At 43.3% G+C, this 13,646-nt stretch overlaps 1 protein-coding gene across 1 annotated transcript in view; it reads right to left on the reverse strand.

Moving 5' to 3' along the window:
• LOC138350209 (protein broad-minded-like) overlaps nt 1–13,646 on the reverse strand; it is a 148,778-nt gene that overhangs the window by 49,874 nt on the left and 85,258 nt on the right. The window contains exons 4-5 of the mRNA XM_069300557.1: nt 4,642–4,811; nt 4,173–4,346 (exon numbers count right to left, since the gene is read on the reverse strand). Of these exons, the coding sequence (XP_069156658.1) occupies nt 4,173–4,346; nt 4,642–4,811 (344 nt within the window). The remainder of the gene's footprint in view (nt 1–4,172; nt 4,347–4,641; nt 4,812–13,646) is intronic.

Genomic DNA, 13,646 nt, shown 5'->3' on the forward strand with positions numbered 1-13,646 from the left:
TGATACAGATAATGGCTCCAAAGTGACTCCACTTACGGGCTCAACATAGCCCATGCTACTTGGAACTTTTTGTTCCGAGTAGCTGAATCTAAAATAACAACAACAACCTTACTCCCATCACAATCGACTTGATAATGGTTAAGGACGGACCGAAACGTCGTCTCCTCCTCATTTTCTCGTGTGTGCTTTAGTCTTAATATATATATATATAGTTAAGAAGTACATTTGGTAAAGGTTCTGTTTAGTGTTGTTTACACCCTTTTCCTTTAGATTAATTATTACCTGCCAGTTCTTAATTTCTTACCAATGACTAGGAGTGGGATCGAGTAAGAAGAGGCACTAAGGCCTCGTAGCCTGGTGGATAGCGCGCAGGACTCGTAATTCTGTGGCGCGGGTTCGATTCCCGCACGAGGCAAAAACAAATGGGCAAAGTTTCTTTCACCCTGAATGCCCCTGTTACCTAGCAGTAAATAGGTACCTGGGAGTTAGTCAGCTGTCACGGGCTGCTTCCTGGGGGTGGAGGCCTGGTCGAGGACCGGGCCGCAGGGACACTAAAAAGCCCCAAAATCATCTCAAGATAACCTCAAGAAGAAGGCCCCATATACAGTTTGATAAGTAAAGAATCCGGTTACTGGCTAAGTGAGGCCATAACATGGCCTCACTTAGCCAGTATCCAAGGCACCAAGGCACCAAGGGGTGTCACACGAGCCGCCATGAAGGGGCCCAAGAGGCAAGCATCTACGGGGTGCCACCTTTGATGAGCATAATGCCCTTTGGATTGAACCCAGGATATAGTCGCACCCAACTGGGAACATACAGTACAGGGAAAAGGGAAACCTTTTCCCCTTCCCCAGTCACTGCAACCAAAGACCCACCATGGAAGGTTATCTTGAGATGATTTCGGGTCTTTTTAGTGTCCCCGCGGCCCGGTCCTCGACCAGGCCTCCACCACCAGGAAGCAGCCCGTGACAGCTGACTAACACTCAGGTACCTATTTTACTGCTAGGTAACAGGGGCATAGGGTGAAAGAAACTCTGCCCATTGTTTCTCGCCGGCGCCTGGGATCGAACCCAGGACCACAGGATCACAAGTCCAGCGTGCTGTCCGCTCGACCGACCGGCTCCCTAGGAAGCCGGAAGGCGTAAGTAGCTACAGAAATTAAAAAAACAACTTCCCTCAAGCCCAAGGAATGGCTGCCAGAGGGCCCCAGGGCAGAGCTAATGCTCAGGCCTACTGGGCGGGGTAGAGAAATGGAATCCAAGGAAGAGACTTCCAAGAAAGGCAGGCAGCTGCAAGAAAGAATCCCGAAAATCCTCGGTGGGACCAGAATGTTGAACTACCCCTGTGCCTGAATCGTAAGGGACAACCCCACAGAGTTGCCCGAGCCATATCCTGAACTAAAACCCTGAACCAATAATGGGGGCCAAGGAAAGGGGGGAAAAGATAGGAATAAGAACATAAGAATGAAGGAAAAACTGCAGAAGGCCTATTGGCCCATATGGGGCAGCTCCAATTTATATCCACCCTAACTCATTCATAAATATGTTTAACCAACATTTGAAGCAACCAAGGAATCCTACTTCTATAATGTTTTGCGATAATTTTGTTCTACCTATCAACAGTCCTGTTACCAAACCAGTATTTATGCAGGTCTTTTCTAAATCTAAATGTATCCAATTTATACCTATTATGAACAGTAGGTATAATGGGGAACAATGCCCAAGGAAAGAGGAAAATATGGTGCAGACAAAACCACACCCCCAAAATCAACAGCCTAACACCAACGGGGTAGCCCCAGGGCTTCCAACAGGCAAACCTAGACTGCTAGTACACAGGAAACCAAAATACAGCGGTTGCTGCCTGAAGCCCCACCAGAAGGGGAAGACGGAAAGTAACAGGATTGAAGCAAGTCCCACATGACTATCTTGAGGTTATCTTGAGATGATTTCGGGGCTTTTTAGTGTCCCCGCGGCCTGGTCCTCGACCAGGCCTCCACCCCCAGGAAGCAGCCCGTGACAGCTGACTAACACCCAGGTACCTATTTACTGCTAGGTAACAGGAGCATTCAGGGTGAAAGAAACTTTGCCCATTTGTTTCTGCCTCGTGCGGGAATTGAACCCGCGCCACAGAATTACGATTCCTGCGTGCTATCCACCAGGCTACGAGGCCCATAAGGCGAGCCAAAGACTAAGAGCCAAAGGCGTCACAGACCAAACAGGCAGCAACAGAGGCAGATGGAGTGAGTGTCGCCAAGTGGCACAGATGACATGCAACCCTGAAACTTGTGCGAAGTAGAGCAGGAATGGTGGAAATATCATACGGACCACTGAACCAGCAAGGGTTTTCCATGGCCTGCATGGAATGGCTTAACTGCACCCAGTTCATGGGTATTGCAGGTATACCCAGACACTGGGAATGCTTCGCCAGTAATACCTGTAAGGAATTCAATCTCCTGATAATCAACACTACTGGAATAGGCAAGAAGGAAAAGAAAACGAAGAAAACAGAGACCAAGACACTAGGTATAAACCAAATAGCATCTAATGATGTATACCAGTTTTGATCTTATTCAGGATTATTTGTTTATTGACAGTTATATAATGCTATATATGAAAGATAAGGGAAATTTTCAGCACACCAGACCAAGGAGTAGGATATGAGTAGTGAGTAAGAGGGAGAGAATACAGTAGTAGGCCAACACAGCACCACAAGGCTGTGAAGGCCGACTTCGGTGTACCAGTAAAGGTGCATAAACCACAGCAGTCTCCGTGGCGCAGTGGTAAGATACTCGCCTGGCGTTTCGCAAGCGCCTTGCCTTGGGTTCGAATCCTGGCCGGGGAGGATTGACCGGGCGCCAATCCTTAACTGAATGGGTACCTGGTTGTTAAACGATTCGGCGGGGTCGTATTCCGGGGAAATTAGGGTTAAGGACCTGCCCGAAACGCTACACGTACTAGTGGCTTTACAAGAATGTAAACTCTTGTAAAACATTACACCCCTGCCAGCCAAAATTGCACCCAACCCAAGAAAAGACTAAGTCAAAGACCTAAACGTCAAAGACAAAACGCTCACCTAGGATGAAGTCCACCACAAGCAAGGAGGACCTCCAAAGGGGCAATCCCAGAACACTCCAGGGAAGATAACCCTCTCAAGTGCAAGGCCAGCACTAAAGGAGCACACAGGGATGATAGTACTGTGCACATGCAGCTCCAAGCACACTTAACTCCTGGTTGATTTATGCTGCACAAAAGTGCACAGAAACATTAACAAAAGCAAAACACCGCCATTTAGCTAAAAGCAGAACACAACTGAGGGTGCTGCAGCTGGCTGACCCATTGCTGTTTCACTTTCCCCCAAAACGAGGGGGCAAGGGAGGTGAGGTGAATGAGCTAGCACTAGTTCCATAAATTTTCAATCATTTGTTTACATTGTTGGGGGAGTTCTTTTGGCAGTTCTCAGACTGTAGTCTCACTTATCACCAGCAGAAGTCTGGTTTGTTCTCTCAGGGTGGTTGTACAACCTTCCCTTGCAGTCCGTCTAATTACCACAAGCTACACAAGCTTCACTAAGCTTCCTGGCAATACGTTAGTAATGAATAAATATGATATATTTACTCAATATAATGTTGGTGCTGAATGTACAACACGATAAAACATAATTTTAATCTGAAAAAGTATCTTTTATAAAGAAATTAGACGAAAATAAAAAGCTGGTGACGCCAAATCAAGTCGACGATCCAAGCTTCGGTTAGGTTAGGTTAGGTTAGGTTTGGTTTAGTTAAGTTAGGTTAGGATAGGTTAGGTTAGGTTAGGTTAGCCTAACTTAACATATCATATTTATTCATTACTAACGTATTGCCAGGAAGCTTTCTGAAGCTTGTGTAGCTTGTGGTAGCTTGTGGTAATTAGACGGACCCTTCCCTTGTGGTCATAGACATGAATTTGATCATAAGTTCCACTGCTCCCTGTGCCTCTCTGAGGGGGCCAGCTTCTGGCTCATGATCACCAGAAGAACTCGACACCTCATGACATCTATCTAGTAGGTTGGCACTATATCAGATATAGTAGCTTCAGGGAGCAACAAGGCGCTTCCCTATGAAAAACTATATACAATAAAGGTAAAACAGGAAGAAGGAAATGCAGATGGTAAAACTAAATCAAAAGAGAACTCACCATGCTTGATGTGGATAACTCGTCAATATCAATAGGGGGAAGCCATCTCTCACTGCTGCTGCCCATCATATAAGATTTCACCAATATATGGTTACGAAGAATAGAGTTTTCATCCACGATAATAGAGTCCCCTTCTCCAGATCTCGTTTGGAGCTGTTGTGCAAGCAACTCATCCTTAGGTATTATACAAAAGATGTATTGAATACATGGCATAAAATATAAGTGCTTCTAGTTTAAAGCTATATATATCATCAGCTTCGTTTGATGCTGCATTCTGCGTATATTCCAATATTAAGCATTTATTTAAGGCATAACTACTGGGTTTCAACACCTGAAGTGAGTAAAGCAATTAAAATATTAGGAATGATGTTACATACACATTAGAGTTCTGAAAATGGCACAAATACTGTGAGAAACAAGTACAGTAATACAATATTTGTTAATAAAAAGCCTTGACATGAAACAATACCTGATAACCAAATGAGGCCTGGAGGAATGCTACAGAGTCCAGGACTGATGTGGCACATGCTAGGAGCCTCAGAGCAATGGTGTGCATCTCTGTTAACATTTCACTGGGAGAGTAAAGTGACTCTGATACAGCTCTCAGTAAGCCCTGTTCACTGAAGACCAGTTGTGTTCCTGTGTGTATATAAAGGCAAGAGTTTGTCTCCTATCAGTTAACAGAATTTTTTTTTTATAATGAGGTCATAAATAAGATTGAGATAAAGCTAATTACGCTAGTGGTCGAAGTAAATTATACATTAACTAGGCGCAAATCCTTAACTGTAGCCTCTGTTTACCCAACAGTAAAATGGGTACCTGGTTGTTAAATGATTTGGCAGGGTTGTATTCTGGGGAATATATAGATTAACCCTTTAGTTGCGCATCGCATCATATGATGCTTTGACCAACTTGCAGTAAATTGCGCATTGCATCATATGATGCTTTGACCAACTTGCAGTAAATTGCGCATCGCATCATATGATGCTTTGACCAACTTGCAGTAAATTGCGCATCGCATCATATGATACTTTGACCAACTTGCAGTAAATTGCGAATCGCATCATATGATGCTTTGACCAACTTGCAGTAAATTGCGCATCGCATCATATGATGCTTTGACCAACTTGCAGTAAATTGCGCATCGCATCATATGATGCTTTGACCGACTTGCAGTAAATTGCGCATCGCATCATATGATGCTTTGGAGTACTATGCAAGATTTAAACAGCCCGCGGATACATGGGGTTCACCACACCTCAGGAAAAATTCAAAAGGTGACACCCCTAGGGTCAACACTTGCATCAGAGAAGCTCCAGCATATTTCAACAATCCTAAGTATTGTAGTACAGGTTGATGGTAGTGAGTGGTGTCCCAGAGAACATAAAGGTATAGTGCTTTTGAAAAATAGGTGAGATAACAGGAATGTGCCAAGGGAAGTGAAAAATCGGATGAGAAAAAGTTGCCCTAGTGTTTACAGTGCAAAGAAGAACATTCAAGATGGCTGCCGGCAAGAGGGAAAAACAGAGCTTGATTTTGTGGGATTCAATGAAGAAAGCATTGATATTAGCAGTCTACATAACAAGTTGGTAAAATTAGATACTATAGTGAACTCTCATGTAGAAATAATTAGTAAATTGATAGAAAGTAATGACTATTTGGAAACAAATTGCAAAGCCATAGAAGAGGAAAATAAACTCTTAAAAATAGCTTTGGAAGAAGTTAAAGCAAACTTAAACATAAATGACTACGATAGGTTAGGTAAGGAAATTCAACAGGAGAAACAGCTTTTGTCAGCACAGATGGAGGAAGTTACAAAGGGAATAGAACAGTGCAAGAAAGATATGCAACTCACCTATGCACAAGTGGCCAAGGAGAAGGAAAAAATTGAAGAAGCAGTAAAGGAAGCCAAACACTGCAGTAACCAAGATAAAACAAACATTAGGCTGGAAGTGAGAAAGGAATTGGCATCTAACCCGAAGTTAGCGCAAAACACAGTTGATCGGAGTAAGTCCTTGATAATCCTTGGTTGCAAAGAGAAGGAGATAACATCTAGGTCAGAAAGAGCTGTAGAAGAAGCGAAAGTAGTAGATAAAATTGTTGGCCTTGTAGAAGGTCTTACTACCATAGAGAATGTGTGCGACTACGGGAGAATAGGCAGATACGTAAAAGGGAAAGATCGACCTTTGAAGATCACCCTAAATGGTGCCAAACAGATGGAAGAAGTACTAAGGAATGCTAGAAAATTACAAAGTGATGAGGATGGGAAAGTGTGGTTGTTAAGACGAGATCTTTCAAAAGAAGACAGAGAGAAGCTGAAACTGAACCTCGCAGAGGCAAAATGTTTAAATGAGAGCAGGAATGAAGAAGAAATCAATTCTCTTTTCTACAAAGTGATAGGGGTAGGCAAACCAGTAAAGTGGTACATAAAGGCAAACCAACAAAATCAATAGAGAGAGGGGGAGTGAAGAATAATAAGAGGGGGGAACAAGTTCCTCAAGATTGCATACACCAACATAGATGGAGTGAGATCGAAGATACTAGAGTTAAGTGATGTAATACAGCTGCAGACACCAGACATTGTTGCACTCACAGAGACAAAACTTGAAGATGTTATTTTAAATGTGGTCATATTCCCAAGGGGCTACTCAATTTGGAGACGGGACAGAAAAATTAGGAAAGGCAGTGGCGTTGCTGTGCTGGTGAAAGAACACCTAAAGGTGAATGAAATAATGACTGCCAATCCACAAGAAGTTGACATAATAGCACTAGAGATCTGCCATGAGGATAATAAACTAATGATCATAAATGCATATAGTCCACCGCCAAGCAGCACATGGTCAAAGGAGGAGCTAGATAGTAAACGAGAAGATCTTAAAACAATAATGAGAGAGATTATAGCGAGAGCGGATAACGATAGATCACGACTGTTGATAGTCGGTGACTTTAACTTGAAATCCATAGACTGGGAAGCATATGAAGCTAAAACAGAAGATTTTTGGACCTGTACATTTGTAGACCTCATCCTGGAAACATTCTTGTATCTACATGTTAAACAAGCTATGAGGATGAGGGAAGGGGACGTTCCCTCCATGCTAGATTTGATATTTACCAGGCAGGAGGAAGAGATATTTGACATTCAGTACCTTCCTCCCTTGGGTAAAAGTGACCATGTCTTTTTGGGAATAAGGTATGCAATGCATTATAATCTGGAAAAAATAAGGAGGTTGAAGCAGTTGAAAACCTGACTTCAGGAGAGGACATTATGGCGACCTTAGAATTTTTTTTAGTGAGTATAATTGGACAGACTAGATGCTAGGCAAGGAAGTGAATGAGATGTATGTCAAGTTTTGTGAAATATATGATAAAGGCACAAACAAATTTATACCAAAACAGAGATGCAGAACTAGGAAACAGGATTGGTTCAATAGAAATTGCAAGAGGGCCAAAGACCAAAAGACACAAAAATGGAATCAATACAGGAAGAGGCCAAACCCCTTAACATACCAGCGATACAAAGATGCGAGAAACAACTACACGGCAGTGAGGAGAGAGGCAGAAAGAAATTCTGAAAAAAGGGATTGCAGACAAATGTAAAACAGAACCAGGTCTATTCTATAAATTCATAAACAACAAATTGCAGGTAAAGGATAATATTCAAAGGTTGAAAATGGGAAATAGATTCACGGAAAATAAAAAGAAAATGTTTAAAACACTAAACGAAAAGTTCCAAAGTGTGTTTGTACAAAATGATATCTTTAGGGAACCAGACAAAATAAGAATTTTAGAGAACAACATAGAGCACATAGAGGTGTCTAGAGACGAAGTGGAAAAAATGCTCAAGGAGCTAAGTAAGAACTAAGCAGTTGGTCCAGATGGAGTTTCACCATGGGTTCTGAGAGAATGTGCACCTGAGCTCAGCATTCCACTTCAAATGATTTTTCAGGCATCCCTGTGTAAAGGAGTTGTAGCTGATGTGTGGAAAAAGGCTAACGTAGTTCCAATATACAAAAGTAGCAGCAGGGAAGACCCCTCTTAATTATAGACCTGTATCATTGACAAGTGTTATAGACAAAATATTGGAAAAAATAATTAAAACTAAATGGGTAGAACACCTGGAAGAAAACGATATAATATCAGACAGACAGTATGGTTTTCGATCTGGAAGATCCTGTGATACGAACTTACTCAGTTTTTATGATCGAGCCACAGAGATTTTACAGGAAAGAGATGGTTGGGTTGACTGCATCTATCTGGACCTAAAAAAGGCTTTCGACAGAGATCCCAATAAAAGGTTGTTCCGGAAACTGGAACATATTGGAGGAGTGACAGGAGTCACACACTCCTGAGTGCTTTCTCAAGGTCTTGAGTGTATGGTTAGGATGAGGCTTACATTTCAACGACTATATTTCTCTTGCTTGCTCGTGGCCTTTTCGTATATTGATTTCATTAAATTTTGTTGTGGCTTTATCATATATTTCACAAAACCTGACATACATCCTCAGGCCATGATCGGTCAGCCTTAGGCCATGCTCAGTCATCCTCAGGCCATGCTCAGTCATCCTCAGGCCATGCTCAGTCATCCTCAGGCCATGCTCAGTCATCCTCAGGCCATGCTCGGTCAGCCTTAGGCCATGCTCAGTCATCCTCAGGCCATGCTCGGCCATCCTCAGGCCATGCTCGGTCATCCTCAGGCCATGCTCAGTCATCCTCAGGCCATGCTCAGTCATCCTCAGGCCATGATCGGTCAGCCTTAGGCCATGCTCAGTCATCCTCAGGCCATGCTCGGTCATCCTCAGGCCATGCTCGGCCATCCTCAGGCCATGCTCGGTCATCCTCAGGCCATGCTCGGTCATCCTCAGGCCATGCTCCGTCATCCTCAGGCCATGCTCGGTCATCCTCAGGCCATGCTCGGCTATCCTCAGGCCATGCTCGGCCATCCTCAGGCCATGCTCGGCCATCCTCAGGCCATGCTCGGCCATCTTCAGGCCATGCTTGGTCATCCTCAGGCCATGCTCGGTCATCCTCAGGCCATGCTCGGTCATCCTCAGGCCATGCTCGGCCATCTTCAGGCCATGCTTGGTCATCCTCAGGCCATGCTCGGACATCCTCAGGCCATGCTCGGCCATCCTCAGGCCATGCTCGGACATCCTCAGGCCATGCTCGGCCATCCTCAGGCCATGCTCGGCCATCCTCAGGCCATGCTCGGCCATCCTCAGGCCATGCTCGGCCATCTTCAGGCCATGCTCGGTCATCCTCAGGCCATGCTCGGTCATCCTCAGGCCATGCTCGGTCATCCTCAGGCCATGCTCGGCCATCTTCAGGCCATGCTTGGTCATCCTCAGGCCATGCTCGGACATCCTCAGGCCATGCTCGGCCATCCTCAGGCCATGCTCGGACATCCTCAGGCCATGCTCGGCCATCCTCAGGCCATGCTCGGCCATCCTCAGGCCATGCTCGGACATCCTCAGGCCATGCTCGGACATCCTCAGGCCATGCTCGGCCATCCTCAGGCCATGCTCGGCCATCCTCAGGCCATGCTCGGTCATCCTCAGGCCATGCTCGGTCATCCTCAGGCCATGCTCGGTCATCCTCAGGCCATGCTCGGTCATCCTCAGGTCATGCTCGGTCATCCTCAGGTCATGCTCGGCAATCCTCAGGACTTGCTCGGCCATCCTCAGACTATGCTCGGTCATCTTCAGGTCATGGTCGGCTATTCTCAGGCCGTGCTCGGCCATCCTCAGACCATGTGTTGCATGGCGGTGGACTATATGCATTTATGATCGTTAGTTTATCATCCTGATTGCAGCTCTCTAGTGCTATTATGTCAACCTCTTGTGGATTCGCAATCATTATTTAATTTACCTTTATGCGTTCTTTCACCAGCACAGCAACACTACCGCCTTTCCTAATTTTTCTGTCTCGTCTTCAAACTGAGTAACCCCTTGAGAATATGACCTCATTTAAAATATCATCTTCAAGTTTTGTTTCCATGAGTGCAACAATGTCTGGTGTCTGCAGCTGTATTACATCACTTAACTCCAGTATCTTTGATCTCACTCCATCTATGTTTGTGTATGCAATTTTCAGGAACATGTTCCCCCTCAGGGAATTTCAGGAACATGTTTGGTTTATATACAGTGGTACCTCGGAACACGAGTGTCCCTGTATGCGAGTTTTTCGGAATACGAGCAGGATTTCCTCGGAAAGTGTGTCTCGGAAGGCGAGGGTTACCTCGGGACGCGAGTTTGTTGATACGTGTACAGGCCGACTGGCGCGTGGTGGCATGGCGATCGCGCCTCAGTTTACCAGTGTCTCGTGTCCAGTGACTATCCCACCTGAATTCTTCACAAGGATTTACAGTTTTTTGTCGGTTTTTTGGCCATTTGAGCATAAAAGTTGTTATTATATATCTCGCCATGGGTCTCAAGAAAGCCATTGGTAAGGTTCAACCTAAGAAAATAGCTGTGAGTAGAGGCAGTAGAGGATGTCCCTTCTTGATTAAGAAAATGTGTGAAGTATGGGAAGAACTGCAAAGTTTTGTTGAAAAAACTCACCCAGATAAAGCTGTAGCAGGCCGTTGCATTGACCTTTTAAATGATAATGTGATGTCTTACTACAGACAAGTGTTAAAATGTAGGGAAAAACAAGTGTCATTAGACAAATTCTTAGTAAAACAAGCAAGTCCTAGTGGTATGCAGGCAAAATGTGCCAGAGTGTGCATACCAGTGAAGTCCTCACTGCCTGATGTTATAATGGAAGGAGACTCCCCTTCCAAACAGTAACACCTCTCCTCCTCCCACCTCCTCACCATCTTCCATACGCCAACAGCAGTCCTCAGCAAGGTTAAGTAATAACTTGAACATAGTTTTGTAGGTTTATTTAGATGAATTAGGTATAAAAATTTAGTTTGATGTGGGGTTTTTGGGGTAGTCAGGAACGGATTAATTCATTTCCCTTTATTTCTTATGGGGAAATTAGCTTCAGAATACGAGCCGTCTCCAGGAACGAATTAAACTCTTAAACTGAGGTACCCCTGTATATGTATGTATATATGTATGTATATATGTATGTATGTATATATATATATATATATATATATATATATATATATATATATATATATATATATATATATATATATATATATATATATATATATATATATACACACACACACAGTAGCACCTCGACATACGATTGCCCCTACTTACGATAATTTCGAGTTACGATATAAATTTCATCGAAAAATGCGACTCAACATCCGATGGTGTCGTCGACATCCGATATTTGTTGGTACACGTTCAGGTCGGCCGTGCGTGGTTCCCGGTCACTTGGTCCGACCTGCCTCAGTTTACTACAGCTGTCCGCTTAGTGATGATCGCGCCTATAAGAAATTCCGCTTTTGTGGTGATTTTTTGCATTTTGAACATTAAAGTAATTATTATATAATACGCCATGAGTCCCAGAAAAGTCAGTGGTAAGGCTCAACATATGAGATCCCATGTAAGAATGACCATAGAGCAGAAACAAGAGATCATTCATAAATATGAAGATGTGTGCGGGTAGGTGAACTGGCTAGGCAGTACAACAAATCTCAGACAACGATATCCACCATACTGGCTAAGAAAAAAGACATTATGGGGGCTACAGTGATGCATCATTACAGACAAATGTTAAAACGAATGGAAAAACAAATGTCTCTTGACAAATTTGTAGTGAGACAAACAAGCACTGAACCACAACCAGGTCCTAGTGGTATTCAGGCAAAATGTAGGAGAAAGAGAGTACCCCAGAGAAAACATCACTGCCTGATGTGATAATGGAAGGGGACTCCCCTTCCAAACAGTAACAACTCTCCTCCTCCCCCTCATCACCATCTTCCATACACCATCAAGAGCCCTCCATAAAGGTAAGATAAACTTAGGTACTGTATTGTAGTTAGAAAAAAACATTGTATTCAGTATAAAATGTATTTGTATGTTAATATTTTGGAGGGTTGGGAACGGATTAATTCAATTCCCTTTATTTCTTATGGGAAAATTCGCTTCAACTTCCGATCCGTCTCTGGGAACGGATTAGCATCGGAAGTCGAGGCCCCATTGTATGTATGTATGTATGTAATTACCTAAGTGTAATTACCTAAGTGTAGTTACAGGATGAGAGCTATGCTCGTGGTGTCCCGTCTTCCCAGCACTCTTTGTCATATAACGCTTTGAAACTACTGACGGTCTTGGCCTCCACCACCTTCTCACTTAACTTGTTCCAACCGTCTACCACTCTATTTGCGAAGGTGAATTTTCTTATATTTCTTCGGCATCTGTGTTTAGCTAGTTTAAATCTATGACCTCTTGTTCTTGAAGTGCCAGGTCTCAGGAAATCTTCCCTGTCGATTTTATCAATTCCCGTTACTATTTTGTATGTAGTGATCATATCACCTCTTTTTCTTCTGTCTTCTAGTTTTGGCATGTTTAATGCTTCCAACCTCTCCTCGTAGCTCTTGCCCTTCAGTTCTGGGAGCCACTTCGTAGCATGTCTTTGCACCTTTTCCAGTTTGTTGATGTGCTTCTTAAGATATGGGCACCACACAACAACTGCATATTCTAGCTTTGGCCTAACAAAAGTCATGAACAATTTCTTTAGTATATCGCCATCCATGTATTTAAATGCAATTCTGAAGTTAGAAAGCATAGCATAGGATCCTTGCACAATATTCTTTATGTGGTCCTCAGGTGATAGTTTTCTATCTAGAACCACCCCTAGATCTCTTTCTTTATCAGAATTCTTTAAAGATTTCTCACATAATATATAGGTTGTATGGGGTCTATGTTCTCCTATTCCACATTCCATAACATGACATTTATTAACATTAAATTCCATTTGCCAGGTGGTGCTCCATATACTTATTTTGTCCAGGTCTTCTTGAAGGGCATGACAATCATCTAAATTTCTTATCCTTCCTATTATCTAAGCATCATCAGCAAACATGTTCATATAATTCTGTATACCAACTGGTAGATCATTTATGTACACAATAAACATCACTGGTGCAAGAACTGAACCCTGTGGTACTCCACTTGTGACATTTCTCCATTCCGATACATTGCCTCTGATTACTGCCCTCATTTTTCTATCAGTCAGAAAATTTTTCATCCATGATAGAAGCTTACCTGTCACCCCTCCAATATTTTCCAGTTTCCAGAACAACCTCTTATGTGGAACTCTGTCGAAAGCCTTTTTTAGGTCCAGATAGATGCAGTCAACCCAACCATCTCTTTCCTGTAATATCTCTGTGGCTCGATCATAGAAACTGAGTAAATTCGATACACAGGATCTTCCAGATCGAAAACCATACTGTCTGTCTGATATTATATCATTTCTCTCCAGGTGTTCTACCCATTTAGTTTTGATTAGTTTTTCCAATACTTTCACTATTACACTCGTCAATGATACAGGTCTATAATTGAGGGGGTC

This window comes from Procambarus clarkii, chromosome 44, assembly GCF_040958095.1.
Source record: "Procambarus clarkii isolate CNS0578487 chromosome 44, FALCON_Pclarkii_2.0, whole genome shotgun sequence".
Lineage (NCBI taxonomy): Eukaryota > Metazoa > Arthropoda > Malacostraca > Decapoda > Cambaridae > Procambarus > Procambarus clarkii.